General features: G+C 48.6%; 1 protein-coding gene across 8 annotated transcripts in view; it reads right to left on the reverse strand.

The window, feature by feature from the left end:
* Positions 1-12,855, reverse strand: part of LOC138819690 (dynamin-3) — a 421,025-nt gene that overhangs the window by 214,592 nt on the left and 193,578 nt on the right. For 7 of the 8 annotated variants that reach the window (XR_011369577.1, XM_070011194.1, XM_070011192.1 and 4 more), the window contains one exon: positions 7,874-7,987. Coding sequence is in view for 7 of the 8 variants with exons in the window: in XM_070011194.1 (XP_069867295.1) it covers positions 7,874-7,987 (114 nt within the window). In the remaining variant the exon portion in view is untranslated. Of the gene's footprint in view, positions 1-1,884; positions 2,098-7,873; positions 7,988-12,855 lie in introns of those variants that run through there. The other variant, XM_070011198.1, reaches the window with a different exon arrangement.

A 12,855-nucleotide genomic window follows, 5' to 3' on the forward strand; every position in this document is an offset into this window, starting at 1 on the left:
GTTTGGATCTAAAAGTATTTTTAGTAACTTTAAACAGCACTGCCCATCACAGTATAGTAAAGATCACTTTTTTCAAGATTGTACATTTTTGGATAAGGCCAGAAAGTGGAAATGCTTGCCTACACTGAACAGCATATAATGGAAGATCCTTTGTGTGTGCACAGATACACACGCAACTGTCAAATGAAGAGTCTCCGTGATACAGACGGACTTACATTCGGCCTTTACCTTTCCTTTTGGCAGCCCAACATTCCCTCAAGGAGGGTCTGGGCTGGCTAGCTCTGTCAGAAACAGGCTCAGTCTTGAAAGCATACATAAAATGAAAAGGGCACTCACTAGAGATTTCTGGAAGCCAAAGACTCATAACTTTCCCTATCAAGGGAGAGAGCTGTCATTTTGTTTCCTATTACCAAAGATACATTGGTCATCAGTTACAATTACACAATAAAAACAGTACTAAATAAATATCCCTATAAGGAAATTATATAATCTCCTTATCAAGCTATCCAAACATTTCGACTTACAAAAATGAGGCCTGTAATTTTTTTCCGGAGTCCAAGGAATGCTCTTATTTTGATTCAGATTTTGGATGTTCTTCAACAGTGTAAGGTTAGTGTATTTCCTTTGGAACTGTTTCTGTTACATTATTCTACCTTCCTAGGAATATGCCATTATGATTTTAATCTGAATACTGGGCTACATAAATAGAACACTGACAAACTATTTTGGGGGGGGTATATAACCCGGCTTCAGATATTTTAACTATTAAAATGTACATATTTATGCATTTTTAATCATTGATATTAAGAAAAAGCCTCTTTCTCCTTCCATCAGAATAACCTAGTCATGTAAAATTTACACTTAAGAAATATTTTAAAGAAAGGTCAGTACCTTCCCAAATTGTGACATTAATATATTAATGTAAAATTATTGGGACTGAAAATCCCTTTGCAATTACAGTTTCTATTTTATGCTCAATAACTTGCTTTGTTCTAAACTACCAATAATTGTAAGATACATACTTTTGTGTGAAAATAACCATTGAGATTTTTATTTATTTATTTATTTTTGCTTAAATAATCTTCAGTCCAGGAAACTACATTTAGTCAGAGGAGGGGAAATGTCATTCATCCTCAGTGATGAAAGCTAGTGACAGCAATCCACCTGTGGTGGCGATTTCACCCTGTAACTCGAGTACTTGATATGCTGTGACATGGTGAATCGTTGCATGGTCTTCTGACATTCCTTCTGACTAGGTCAATCAGACCTTTACTAGGCGGTATTTAACGAGTGCTCCTCTCACTGGGAGAAGAATGTAAACTGCCTCACAGCTCATGCTTCTGTAAAAACCTCAATCTGATCACCTGACTGCCCAGTTTAGGAACTTTAAGAAGTCTTTACCACTCTTGACAAGTCAAATCCCTCCAACCTTAGCGTCCCTTCTCTCTGCTCTAGTCACCCTGGGCTTAATCCTGTTCCTTAAACTCACCAGACAAGCATATGAATGCAAACAAGCACACTGGGTCTGACAAGCACATTCACACAAACCTTCTCCGACCCTCCACACCCTGGCACCCACCCCACCCAGACAAGCTGCATGTCCAGCACACTGCTGGCTTTACTTCCTTGTTGCCTCTGACAGGTTTTGCTACTGATTTGTGTGCTTTTCGTTTCTTCTGCTGGGAATATCCTCCACATGGATTGTCTGTGAACCATTCTATCTTTGGTGCCTAAGATAGTGCCAGCAATCTAAAGGAGCTTGGAAAACGCTCGTTAGAAAATGTTCTGCTGATGAAGAATATAGCACTGACACTTAGCGACTGGCTAAGTCCTTTATTTTCCTTCAATCTCAAAACTGGAGAATGTAAACCAAGTATTGTTGGGAATCGTCAATGAACGTTAACCGTTACGATGGTGCTCATCCTAGGGATCAAGGTGAGACAGATCGTTGGCCTTGCAGGTTTAAGCAGGTTAGGCGATTTACAGGAAAAGGCTCTTTTACACCCAGCGCTAACTCGAGAGCTTATTACATGAAAACAACTTGCTGTTTGGTTTGGTTGAACATATTCACTAGTTTGGGTGAACCTGCAGGAAAAGCTAGACCAGATGTTAACAGATGAGCATATTTTTAGTATATAAAAGTAGATTATATGTGCATATGTATATGTAGGTGTAAATATGTACATAAAACATGCATACATATGTTTACAGATATACATACATGTATATAGATATGTATAGGCATATAATCTTACACCTACACGTAAAATTAGAACGAGTGGAACTCTGGCTTTGAGATATTCTGCTCTCATAGCACCGAGCGAGGCCCAAGGACAGAGCTGGGCCAAAAAGGGCCAGAGCTGTCAGATCATCATGTCACAAGTGCGTACGGCTAGGTGGCGTGCCACAATGTCCTAACTGAGCCTGTGTGAGTCCATCTATTTCTTCTCTAAATCTTCAGGAAAGGCCAGGAATGCAAATCAGGCTCGCTGTGATTTTGGCTGAGATCACAACCGCCGTCATCTCACATCTCCAGGCCGCGTGTCCACGCCCCGTCCCGCCCCTCGCCCCCCAGGCCTGGAAACGGGCACGCTGGCCGTGGGGCCGGAGGGGGTGAACCGGAAGCTGCCGCGCAGCCCGGCCAGCGTGCGCGTGCGCGTGCGCGTGCGCGTGCGCGGGGGAGTCCGGGGCCGGGGCCACCCGTTAGCGTGAGTGCACAGGGCCTTAGGCAGACGCTTCCGGTGACCTCTGCGAACTGCCTGACTCTGCGCGGACGGAGGATGGCGCGTCTCCCTTCACACCGCAGACAGCACCTGCTCAGGAGTAAAGCGGGAAAGTGACACAGCCCGGCAGACAGCTCGGCCGAGTCCGCTCCACTCGCTGTGCTCTAGAGGCGCCGGTGCGATCTCCGTGAGCCGTTCTGGGCTCCGGGATCGACCCCGGACGCTGCACCGGGAGCAATGCTCTCCCGCTGAGCCGCGTGCGCAGCCTGAGGCCTTCGCATAGCTTGGGACATAGGTGGCCGCGAATTGTGAACGGCACCGAATAATACATTGGAGAGTACCCATTCCCCAACTCCAGTCTACACGTGCTTCATGCTTAGATGGCGGAAACATTAGAAACGTGCGGAGGGTCCCACGCTAACTCACAGCTGCAGGCCGTTCTGCAGCGTTGTCATACGAGGGCCTATGACAGCCTGGGCAGATGCCTCTGGTTCTGGGTTAACACGGGGCGGAGCAGGGTGATACAGGCCTAGAACCCAGCTGCCTGGAGGCAGAGGAAGGTCGCAGGTCAAGGCCGGATGGGCCAAAGCATGAGCCTATCTGAAAAGCAAGCTAAAGGCAAAAGGAGCGGCAGCGCGTTGCTTACGAGGCAGCTCATCCGCCGAGCAAGCCCAGGCCTTGGGCTCAGTCTCAAATTCCGAAATACATAAATACATAAAAAGAACCCACGGGCGGGTTCCCCTCGCTGAAGAGGCGGGTCTGAGCCCCTGGCGGTGCCTACCGTGCCAGCTCTCTGAGGAGCCCGGCCTCCCACACACCCTGCTTCCCAACGTGCAATGGTGACCTCCGGAAGGCGCTGGGCCGGAGAACCACACCGCCCCGCAGGGAGGGACAGGGACCGAATAAAGGGCGCGGCGTGGCGTGGCGTGGCGCCTGCTGCGGGGCCAGAGAACCACACCGCCCCGCAGGGAGGGACGGAGAACCACACCGCCCCGCAGGGAGGGACAGGGACGGAATAAAGGGCGTGGCGTGGCGCGGCGTGGCGCGGCGTGGCGCCTGCGGCGGGGCGTTCCAGGGAGGCGCTGCGTCGCCGTCGCCGGAGCGCTGGGGCCTGCGCGCCACCCGCGCCGCCGCGCCCCGCTGCCCACCGCCGCGCCCCGCTGCCCACCGCCGCGCCCCGCTGCCCACCGCCGCGCCCCGCTGCCCACCGCCGCGCCCCGCTGCCCACCGCCGCGCCCCGCTGCCCACCGCCGCGCCCCGCTGCCCACCGCCGCGCCCCGCTGCCCACCGCGCCAGCCATCCGGCCCACAGGTCTTCCTTTTTCCACAGACGTCATCCTGGCAGCCACGTTGGGCTGGTGTTTTTGTGTTATCGCCGCCATCTTTCACTCAAGTGGACAGTCACTTCTGAAAGGTCTCCCCGCCGCTAGTCCCTCCTTTCCACCCGTCCTCCAGCCCTCTGAGAGGACACGGCCAGGGCACCGTGCTCCCTGTGCCATCCCCTCCCGGCTCCTGCGCGATGGCTCACCATCTTCACGGGCCCCGCGCAGAGGGGGGGGTGCACTCACCCCGTTTGGGAAAGCCGTGTCCAACAGAGGGCCGCGTCCGTGTGCTCTGCCCGGGGGGGGGGTGGGCAGGCCTTGCTGGTCCCCGCGTCCGTGTGCTCTGCCCCTGTCGGGGGGGAGGGGGGGCAGGCCTTGCTGGTCCCCGCGTCCATCCGTGTGCTCTGCCCCTGTCGGGGGGGAGGGGGGGCAGGCCTTGCTGGTCCCCGCGTCCATCCGTGTGCTCTGCCCCTGTGGGGTGGAGTGGGCAGGCCTTGTTGGTCCCTGCGTCCATCCGTGTGCTCTGCCCCGGGGGGGGGGTGGGCAGGCCTTGCTGGTCCCCGCGTCCATCCGTGTGCTCTGCCCCTGTGGGGTGGAGTGGGCAGGCCTTGTTGGTCCCTGCGTCCATCCGTGTGCTCTGCCCCTGTCGGGGGGGAGGGGGGGCAGGCCTTGCTGGTCCCTGCGTCCATCCGTGTGCTCTGCCCCTGTCGGGGGGGTGGGCAGGCCTTGCTGGTCCCCGCGTCCATCCGTGTGCTCTGCCCCTGTCGGGGGGGAGGGGGGGCAGGCCTTGCTGGTCCCCGCGTCCATCCGTGTGCTCTGCCCCTGTCGGGGGGGAGGGGGGGCAGGCCTTGCTGGTCCCCGCGTCCGTGTGCTCTGCCCCTGTCGGGGGGGTGGGCAGGCCTTGCTGGTCCCTGCGTTCTGCTTCGGCGTGGCAGGTGCTGGGCTCCCACAGCCGGGCACGTCACAGCTCCACTTCATCTTTACCTCGAGGAGAGCTGTGTCTTCCTCTATCGGTCACATGGAGTCCCATCAAGACAATACGGCACATTTGCCGATCCAACGAGAATGAAAAGCTGAAGGCTTGGAGGCTCCCCAGCGGCCGCGCCCCTGGCGCATGGCTCCCCAGAGGACCGAGTTCCCACTCTTCAGCAGACGCTCCACACTGCCTCTCCTCACGCCCAGGCCTACTTTCCATCAACCTTCTCGGGGCACCCTGTCTGTTCTTCTCCTCAACAGCTATTCATACAGCAAATGCCAAGCACCTTCCATTCACCAGCTGCCAGGTGTGGGTGCAGCAGACCTTTTCTGTTACCAGGCTTCTACAAGGTACATCTCTTCTTCTCAGCCTCAATGGAGAAACTCACAACCAAAGAACTAGGGCTAGGCTGGGCTTCAGCCCAGTGGCAGAGAGCCCAGGTTTGACCCCCCGGGCTTGGGAAAAAAAATTGCCTCCTATTTTCAGGGAGTTTTTTACATTGTCCTCTTTCTTTGTGCCAATCACTGATACAAAAATGAGCGCTAGTCCAGATGATTACATAAGAAATATCAGTTAAGTCAACCCAGCCAACACTGAGGCCACCATCACCAGCCTAAGTCTCTGAAAGTGGAAATTAGCACATGCTCAACAATATATTCCCTCACACGTCATCCAAGGTGACTCCAACAATTAAATGGGAACCATAGCTTATTTTCACAAAAGAAGTCCAAAATGTCCAGTTTTCAAGGCTGTACACAGAATCATCTTTAATCTGATCGACCTGAACTGTGACTCAAGGCCCTCATGAAATTTAAGCATCAGTTAAAAGTGGATGCTCTCAGGTGAGTGGAGTGGAAATTCATGAAGCCAGTCATCAGTCCGACCTCCACTCTTCTGAGACTTTCAAATGCTCGAATTCCTCACCTGCTCTTTTCCCTCCAGCCTCAATCTACAACGTCCCTCATTACTACCTGTTACATGCTGCACCCACAGAGAGCAGCAACCCGCGCCGCGCCCTCTCTTTTGCCAGGCCAGCAGGCTCGGGCACAGTCAACAGCTACAGCTCTGGCAAGAGGGGAAGGGAAGCAGAGTGGAGAATGACGCGCACAGCCGAGGAGCCAGGAGGCGGGAAGAGATGCTGTAGTAAGAGACAGAGCTCTTGTAGAAATGGCTTTCCAAGCGGTCGGGGAGTGTTTTGAAAGGAGTTGGTGGTAATGGTGGTATAGTGTTTACTTTTGTTTTCTCATTTGCAAAATAGCAAGACGAATCACACCTCTCCTAGGGTAGTAGTATGATTTAAAGAGCTCATTTAATATACACAAAACACTAGCCACTGCCATTATGATTCCTCAGTAAAATCGGGACAACTGAACAGCAAAGGTCATCTGTTTGCTGACCTTTCCATGGAAGAAGTGCCCCCAGCACAGGCTTCCCATACGAGGACAGGTGCGCAAGCGGTCAGCGCAGCTTCCCATACGAGGACAGGTGCGCAAGCGGTCAGCGCAGCAGAGAGCTCACTGCAAGCAGTCAGCGCAGCAGAGAGCTCACTGCAAGCAGTCAGCGCAGCAGAGAGCTCACTGCAAGCGGTCAGCGCAGCAGAGAGCTCACTGCAAGCGGTCAGCACAGCAGAGAGCTCACGGCAAGCGGTCAGCGCAGCAGAGAGCTCACTGCAAGCAGTCAGCGCAGCAGAGGGCTCACGCCAACCCGACTCACAGGACCAACCCCAATGTTGATCAAGGTCAGTTACAAAAAAAAAAGTGAAAATAAGCTCTTAAGTAGTACATATGTTTTGACATTTCCAGAGAATTGAATTCCTTTACTGAAGATAAAGTTAATCATCACATTGTCTACATATAAAAGCATGTGGAAAATGGAAAGCATTGTAAGATACGAATGATCTCTTGCAAGAACTGAAAAATGCAACTTGCGGTGCTTCCAAAAACATATTACAGTAAGATAGAAAGGATTTTTAACTCTGACTTGCATGCCCTTTATAGCCAAATAAAATTGTGATAATCAACCCCTCTATAGTTTTGCCATCATAGAGTATTTTATATAATGTTTTCATGCTGAATTATAAACAGCATTTTACGTTGAAGTAAAAACAGGTCAGACCTGAGCTGTTAAAATTTCTAAAACATACTCGCCCTCCATCTATGCCAACTAAAAGCTAGTTCTACATAACTTATAGCCTCTAAATGGTTCTGTAAGACTAATATAACTTTTTGGTGTACTTTTATATAAATGAATAATAAGTCACAGGACCAAAATGATTCCCATCTAATATAAAGCAGAGTACCATAATGATCATAATCTCTGCTTCTACAGAGATGTTAAATTCTCCAAAAAAGAGAAACCTTGTATCAACAATGACCAGGGGCCACTTGAAGGAGGACCTGCGAGGTCTTCAGAGAGCAAGCCTTCTCAGAGCCCTCCGTGTCCGGCAGATGGCACAGCAACAATGTCCACGGGCCTCGCTAACTGCACTGGTGTTAGTAATTTCTCTCTCAAGATGTCCTATTACCTTAGGCTTTTTAAACACACTACTTAATAAAAATTGCACTCACAGCACCTGCGACCGCATATTATCATAAAGGAGAAAAGTTTCCAACGACTGATCTCTAACTCAATTTCTTCAGAGAAGCAAAGTACAATTACACCAGAGAAGCAAGCAGGAAAAGGAATGTGAGGGCATATTGTCAACTTAACTATCTATTAAATAAATGTTCAAAGCTACCTCCCACTAATAGACAGAGGACGACTGCATTGTGAAAACTGTTTACCACAACAAGATCCGGTTCATGCAAGTTTAGAAACACATTACAAAGAAAACTGCATTACTCTGGGTCTTACCTCGTCATCTTTATACCAGGACAAGCTTTCTGCAGTGAGGACAAACCAGTATCCCTTGGAGCCTCCTTTCATGATGCCAATGTTGCTGATGGTCAGCCAGCCCTTACGAATGACCTGCAAGAGAGCAGACACCAGCAGAAGAGTTTAACACGAGCCAATGGAGCCTGCATCCTTGGACTCCTGAAGTCAAAACAAGATATAAATTGCAATAAGAACAGCCTGTTCTCCTAAAACTCAACTTCTATTGAGCTACTCAAGAGGACATCGCTGCTAAAACTGAAGATGACCAGGAAGAGGCCTTTTCCATTGGTGAATAAACTAAAAATCTCAGACTCTTCGCCTGGTGTAAGCAGAGTGACTGAAACAGACAGGAATGAAATGGGGCAGCCGAACAGACTTGTGCCAGGCCTATTTATGGCACTGCTGCCACAATTAAAACGCATTTCGTTGATTGGATGAACAACAGACATTCCATGCCCACTGCCTCTTCTCTCCTTCCAGCCTGCTGGTCCACTTGTCTGCCTGCTTTGAAGCTCATTAGGATCTACAGCAGAGAATGGCCAGAAAGGGAGAAGAGCAGAAACTCAAACCCACCAATTACCTCCTTGTTACCAGCCATGAAAAGACTGATAGAGGAGAAAAGCTGAAATCATGACCTAAAATTAAAAGTTTGAGGATTTTTAATGGCCGTGATTTAGCCAGCTACTTCTGTTGAGTGCCATACACAAAACATGCAGCATCTTCATGAAAATCTTTACATAGTATTGAAATTTTAAAACACATCTTGGTGCCAGTGTAATCCTAGCTATTCAGGAGGCCGAGATCTGAGGATCACGGTTCAAAGCCAGCTTAGGCTGAAAGTCACTGTGAGACTCTTATCTCCAATTTACCACCAGAAAACCAGAAGTGGTTGCTCAAAGTAGTAGACTGCTAGCCTTGAGCAAAATTTGAGCTCAGGGACAGCACCCAGGCCCTGCATTCAAGCCCCATGATCAACAATAAATAAATAAGTATATACATACATAAATACATAAATACATAAATAAGCAACAAAACTTAGGTTTCAAGTTTGATGGAAATTATTTATATGTAGCATTTAACAGAAAATCATTTGTTCCCTCACAGTGGTTGTAAAATGAAACTCTTCCACATGATGTAATAGTTTACTCTATCCTCTGTGCCAGCTAGTTTTGCTGTTATAGAACCAGAAATACAATTGTATCTGATATTGGCTGATGGTATTCCAAAGGTAAAACTCTGCCCTCTATCAGAATTATCATAAATTAGCAAAAAAACAAAAACCCACATTGAATGACTAGGTCTCAGTTCCTAAAATTGAAGAAAATGCTGTAATAATCAGATGTTGGTTTTCTAGTTAAAGGAGAAAGGCCTGGTTGAGGAGAAAATGATCTGTTGAGGAAGGTTCTTCTGGGTCCTCCTCCAAGAGTCTGCACACTTGTGGACCTGGCTGCAGACCTGGCTGACCTCAGTCCCTGACTCAGTCACTCTTTGCAGCTCTAGTGCAAGTACAGACACCCACGGGCTATTCCTCGTAGGTCCAGATTATGGAATTTATCTCCACTGATCAAAATTCCCCCTTCTCACTCTTTACAGAAAAATGCAAACACTAACTCTGAAAGTACACTTTCCACCAACTACATTATAGTCATTGGGTTGCTTTCTACCATTCTGAACAAATCACATGACATTTATGAAAACCCCAGGAGGTCTACATTTTTAACATATTCCCGAGGGAATTCTTTTTTGGGGAGGAGGTAGGGTGGGGTCAATTGTGGGGCTTGAACTCTGGGCCTGGGTGCTGTCCCTCAGCTCTTCAGCTCAAGGTGAGTGCTCTACCACTTGAACCACAGCACCACTTTTGGTTTTCTGGTGGTTTATTGGAGATAAGAGTATCACGGACTTTCCTGCCTGGGCTGGCTTTGAACCAGAGACCCTCAGATCCCAGCCTGCTGAGCAGCTAGGATGACAGGTATGTGACACCAGTGTGGAATTCTTATTCATACTGAAATGTGAAGAGTCCTGCATGTACACATACAATACCTAAAACCCAACTTCATTGTCCTTAGAGCAACTGATGACAGCACTTGTTCTGGTAAGAAGAGCTGGCTAAATTATTTCTCACCGAGGCTGTTTTACACTACCCTACATAATCATATTCTCAATCAAAATTCTAATTCTTTCATTTTATTGGCTAGCTTTAGACTCTGAAAAACCCTTGCAGGTGCTCTGAAAGTTCCAATAAGCAAATGATCATTTCACCTATGGATAGAACAGGTTGTACCATTAAGAGGAACCATGAATTTTAGTTCAATGAAAATATTTTCAAAAGCTGTCATCGTCTGGGTTTTTAAGCCCGCAGATGCCATCACCCATACCTTAACAGTACTAGAGTTGTGAGGGAAGCAGGCCCATGAAGGCACATCTCAAGGACAAAACTCTTACACAATTCTCGGTAGGAGTGCTACGTCAGAAGAGGGGGCATCTGACCTGGCTCGGGGCTCCCGGAGCGCTGGGAAGGTGGGCACAGGCACATGACGCGTCGTGCGCATTTGTTTTCCAGAGAAGGACAAGTAAGAACAAGTGTGAGAGACCCACCGAGCGCAGCCACATGAGGGATTAAAAGAAGTTGGGAGCAGGGAAGGGGCAACATTTCCAGAAAGAAACGCGCTCTCTGCCTGACTCGCGCACCGGTAACCCCTCTGGACATCACCTTTATAATCACGGTATGCTTTAAGGTTTGGACTGAGAAGGACCTTGGGTGAAAATGGAATGGTTCGGTGACAACCTACATTTCAGAATGATCTCATTACCCTGGAATGACAAAAATAAATGTCAGGTACGCATCTCTAATACATTAATATTTATTTCAAAAATCTCTGTATGACTGTTATGCTCATAAATTATATGCTGTACATCAAAATATAGATTGGGGAGTATGGTGTAAACAATGAAATACGTATTTTCAATTTTTAAAACGATTTGTGGGGCAGGCTGGGGTATGGGCTGAGTGGTAGGGTGCTACTCTACAACACACAGGTCCCTGCGCTTAATCCCAGCACCACACACCAGTACCCACCCCACTTCACACCGCACCCCACACATTGTAAAGGGATACATATATATTATTATATTTATTGTCTTATCACTGACCTCTTGGCGAAACACAGAAGGGATGTGGGCATTAATACATAAATGAAACATAAATAAACTGGATCTGTTTTCCTCTTTTATGTGCATGCCATGTATTTGAACATAGGATGTGAACCCCTACGACTGCATTTCAATGGTGCTTTCATGCTCCCTGGGATAAAGAAATCAGGTTTTATAAACCATCATAATTACCCAAGAGAAAAACGACCAAAGCACAAACTAAGGACATTATGTACAAGGTTAAGAAAAATTAGTTTACTGAGCATCTAGGAGATAAAACCAACAGGACTTTGGACTGGATGAGAGAGGCACGCATAAAGGGAAAACTCTAGAACTAGTGGAATAATTACTAACAAGTAGTCACGCATGGCTATCTGCACTGCAGTGACCACTCTTAATTACAATGTAAAGTAGTAGAATGAACACAATTTTGAAAAGCATTTTTAATAATCTAACTTTTAAAAATATATAAGGAAATAGTCTGCATAAACTTGGTTAAATAAAATCTACTTAAAAAAAATAAATTCAGCTCTACTGTTTTTTATTTTAGCGTAGCTACCAAAAGGTTATATACATATAGGTACTGAATCTTACTTTTACTGGACAATACGCTGTTTAGAATAATTATGAAACTCTTGGATATACTGTGTTTTAGAATCAACCATTACAAATATCAGAAGGAATAAGAAAGACACATTACTGATTAATCTACTCAAGGGCTTATGGGATTTGAGGTACTTGTAGGGTGCACAGAAGAGAGGCAACTTCTGAAGCAAAGGGAAAAATTAGGGCTGAACTTGTAGCTCATGTAAACTGTCATCATGTATGTCGATGGCCATTACAACTCTGAGCAACATAGCAGTGGCTCAAGGTGGAATCCCTGGAGAATACTAGCATTTACAAGGTGCCCATCAAGCCAGAGAAGAGCAGGAAGGTCATGGGAGTTAAAGGCATGGTACACTTCAAACCCAATGCCTAGACCAAAGGCTTTAGCTACACTACTTTCAATGTGGTGGTAGGATGAAGAGTCAAGAGTTAACTGAGTTGAAAAGTGAATGGAGAGTAGTAGAAAAGAGAAGCCATGGATGAAGATGGTACTCCCCATGAGAGGGTCCAGGATCATGAGGAGGTGGAGGTGGTGGAGGTGGTGGAGGTGGTGGAGGTGGTGGAGGTGGAGGTGGAGGTGGAGGTGGAGGTAGAGGTGGAGGTGGAGGAGGTGGAGGAGGTGGAGGTGGTGGAGGTGGAGGTGGAAGAGGAGGTGGAGGTAGAGGTGGTGGAGGTGGAGGTGGAGGTGGAGGTGGAGGTGGAGGTGGAGGAGGTGGAGGTGGTGGAAGTGGAGGTGGAAGAGGAGGTGGAGGTAGAGGTGGAGGAGGTGGAGGAGGTGGAGGTTGAGGTAGCGGTGGTGGAGGTGGAGGTGGTGGAGGTTGTGATGGAGGAGGTAGAGGTGGTGGAGTTGGTGGAGGTGGTGGATGTTGTGGTGATGGAGGAGGTAGTGGTGATGGAGGTGGTGGAGGTGGAGGTGGAGGTGGAGGTGGTGGTGATGGAGGTGGAGGAGGTGGAGGTGGTGGAGGTGGTGGAGGTGGTGATGGAGGAGGTAGCGGTGGTGGAGTTGGTGGTGGAGGTGGAGGTGGTGGTGGTGGAGGTGGTGGAAGTGGTGGAGGTGGAGGTGGTCGTGATGGAGGTGGTGGTGATGGAGGTGGAGGTGATGGAGGAGGTAGTGGTGGTGGTGATGGAGGTGGAGGTGGAGGAGGTGGTGGTGGAGGTGGTGATGGAGGTGGTGGAGGTGGTGGTGGTGGAGGAGGTAGCGGTGG

Source organism: Dipodomys merriami, unplaced genomic scaffold, assembly GCF_024711535.1.
Source record: "Dipodomys merriami isolate MVZ:Mamm:240054 unplaced genomic scaffold, mDipMer1.0.p SCAF_81, whole genome shotgun sequence".
In the NCBI taxonomy this organism is placed as follows: Eukaryota; Metazoa; Chordata; class Mammalia; order Rodentia; family Heteromyidae; genus Dipodomys; species Dipodomys merriami.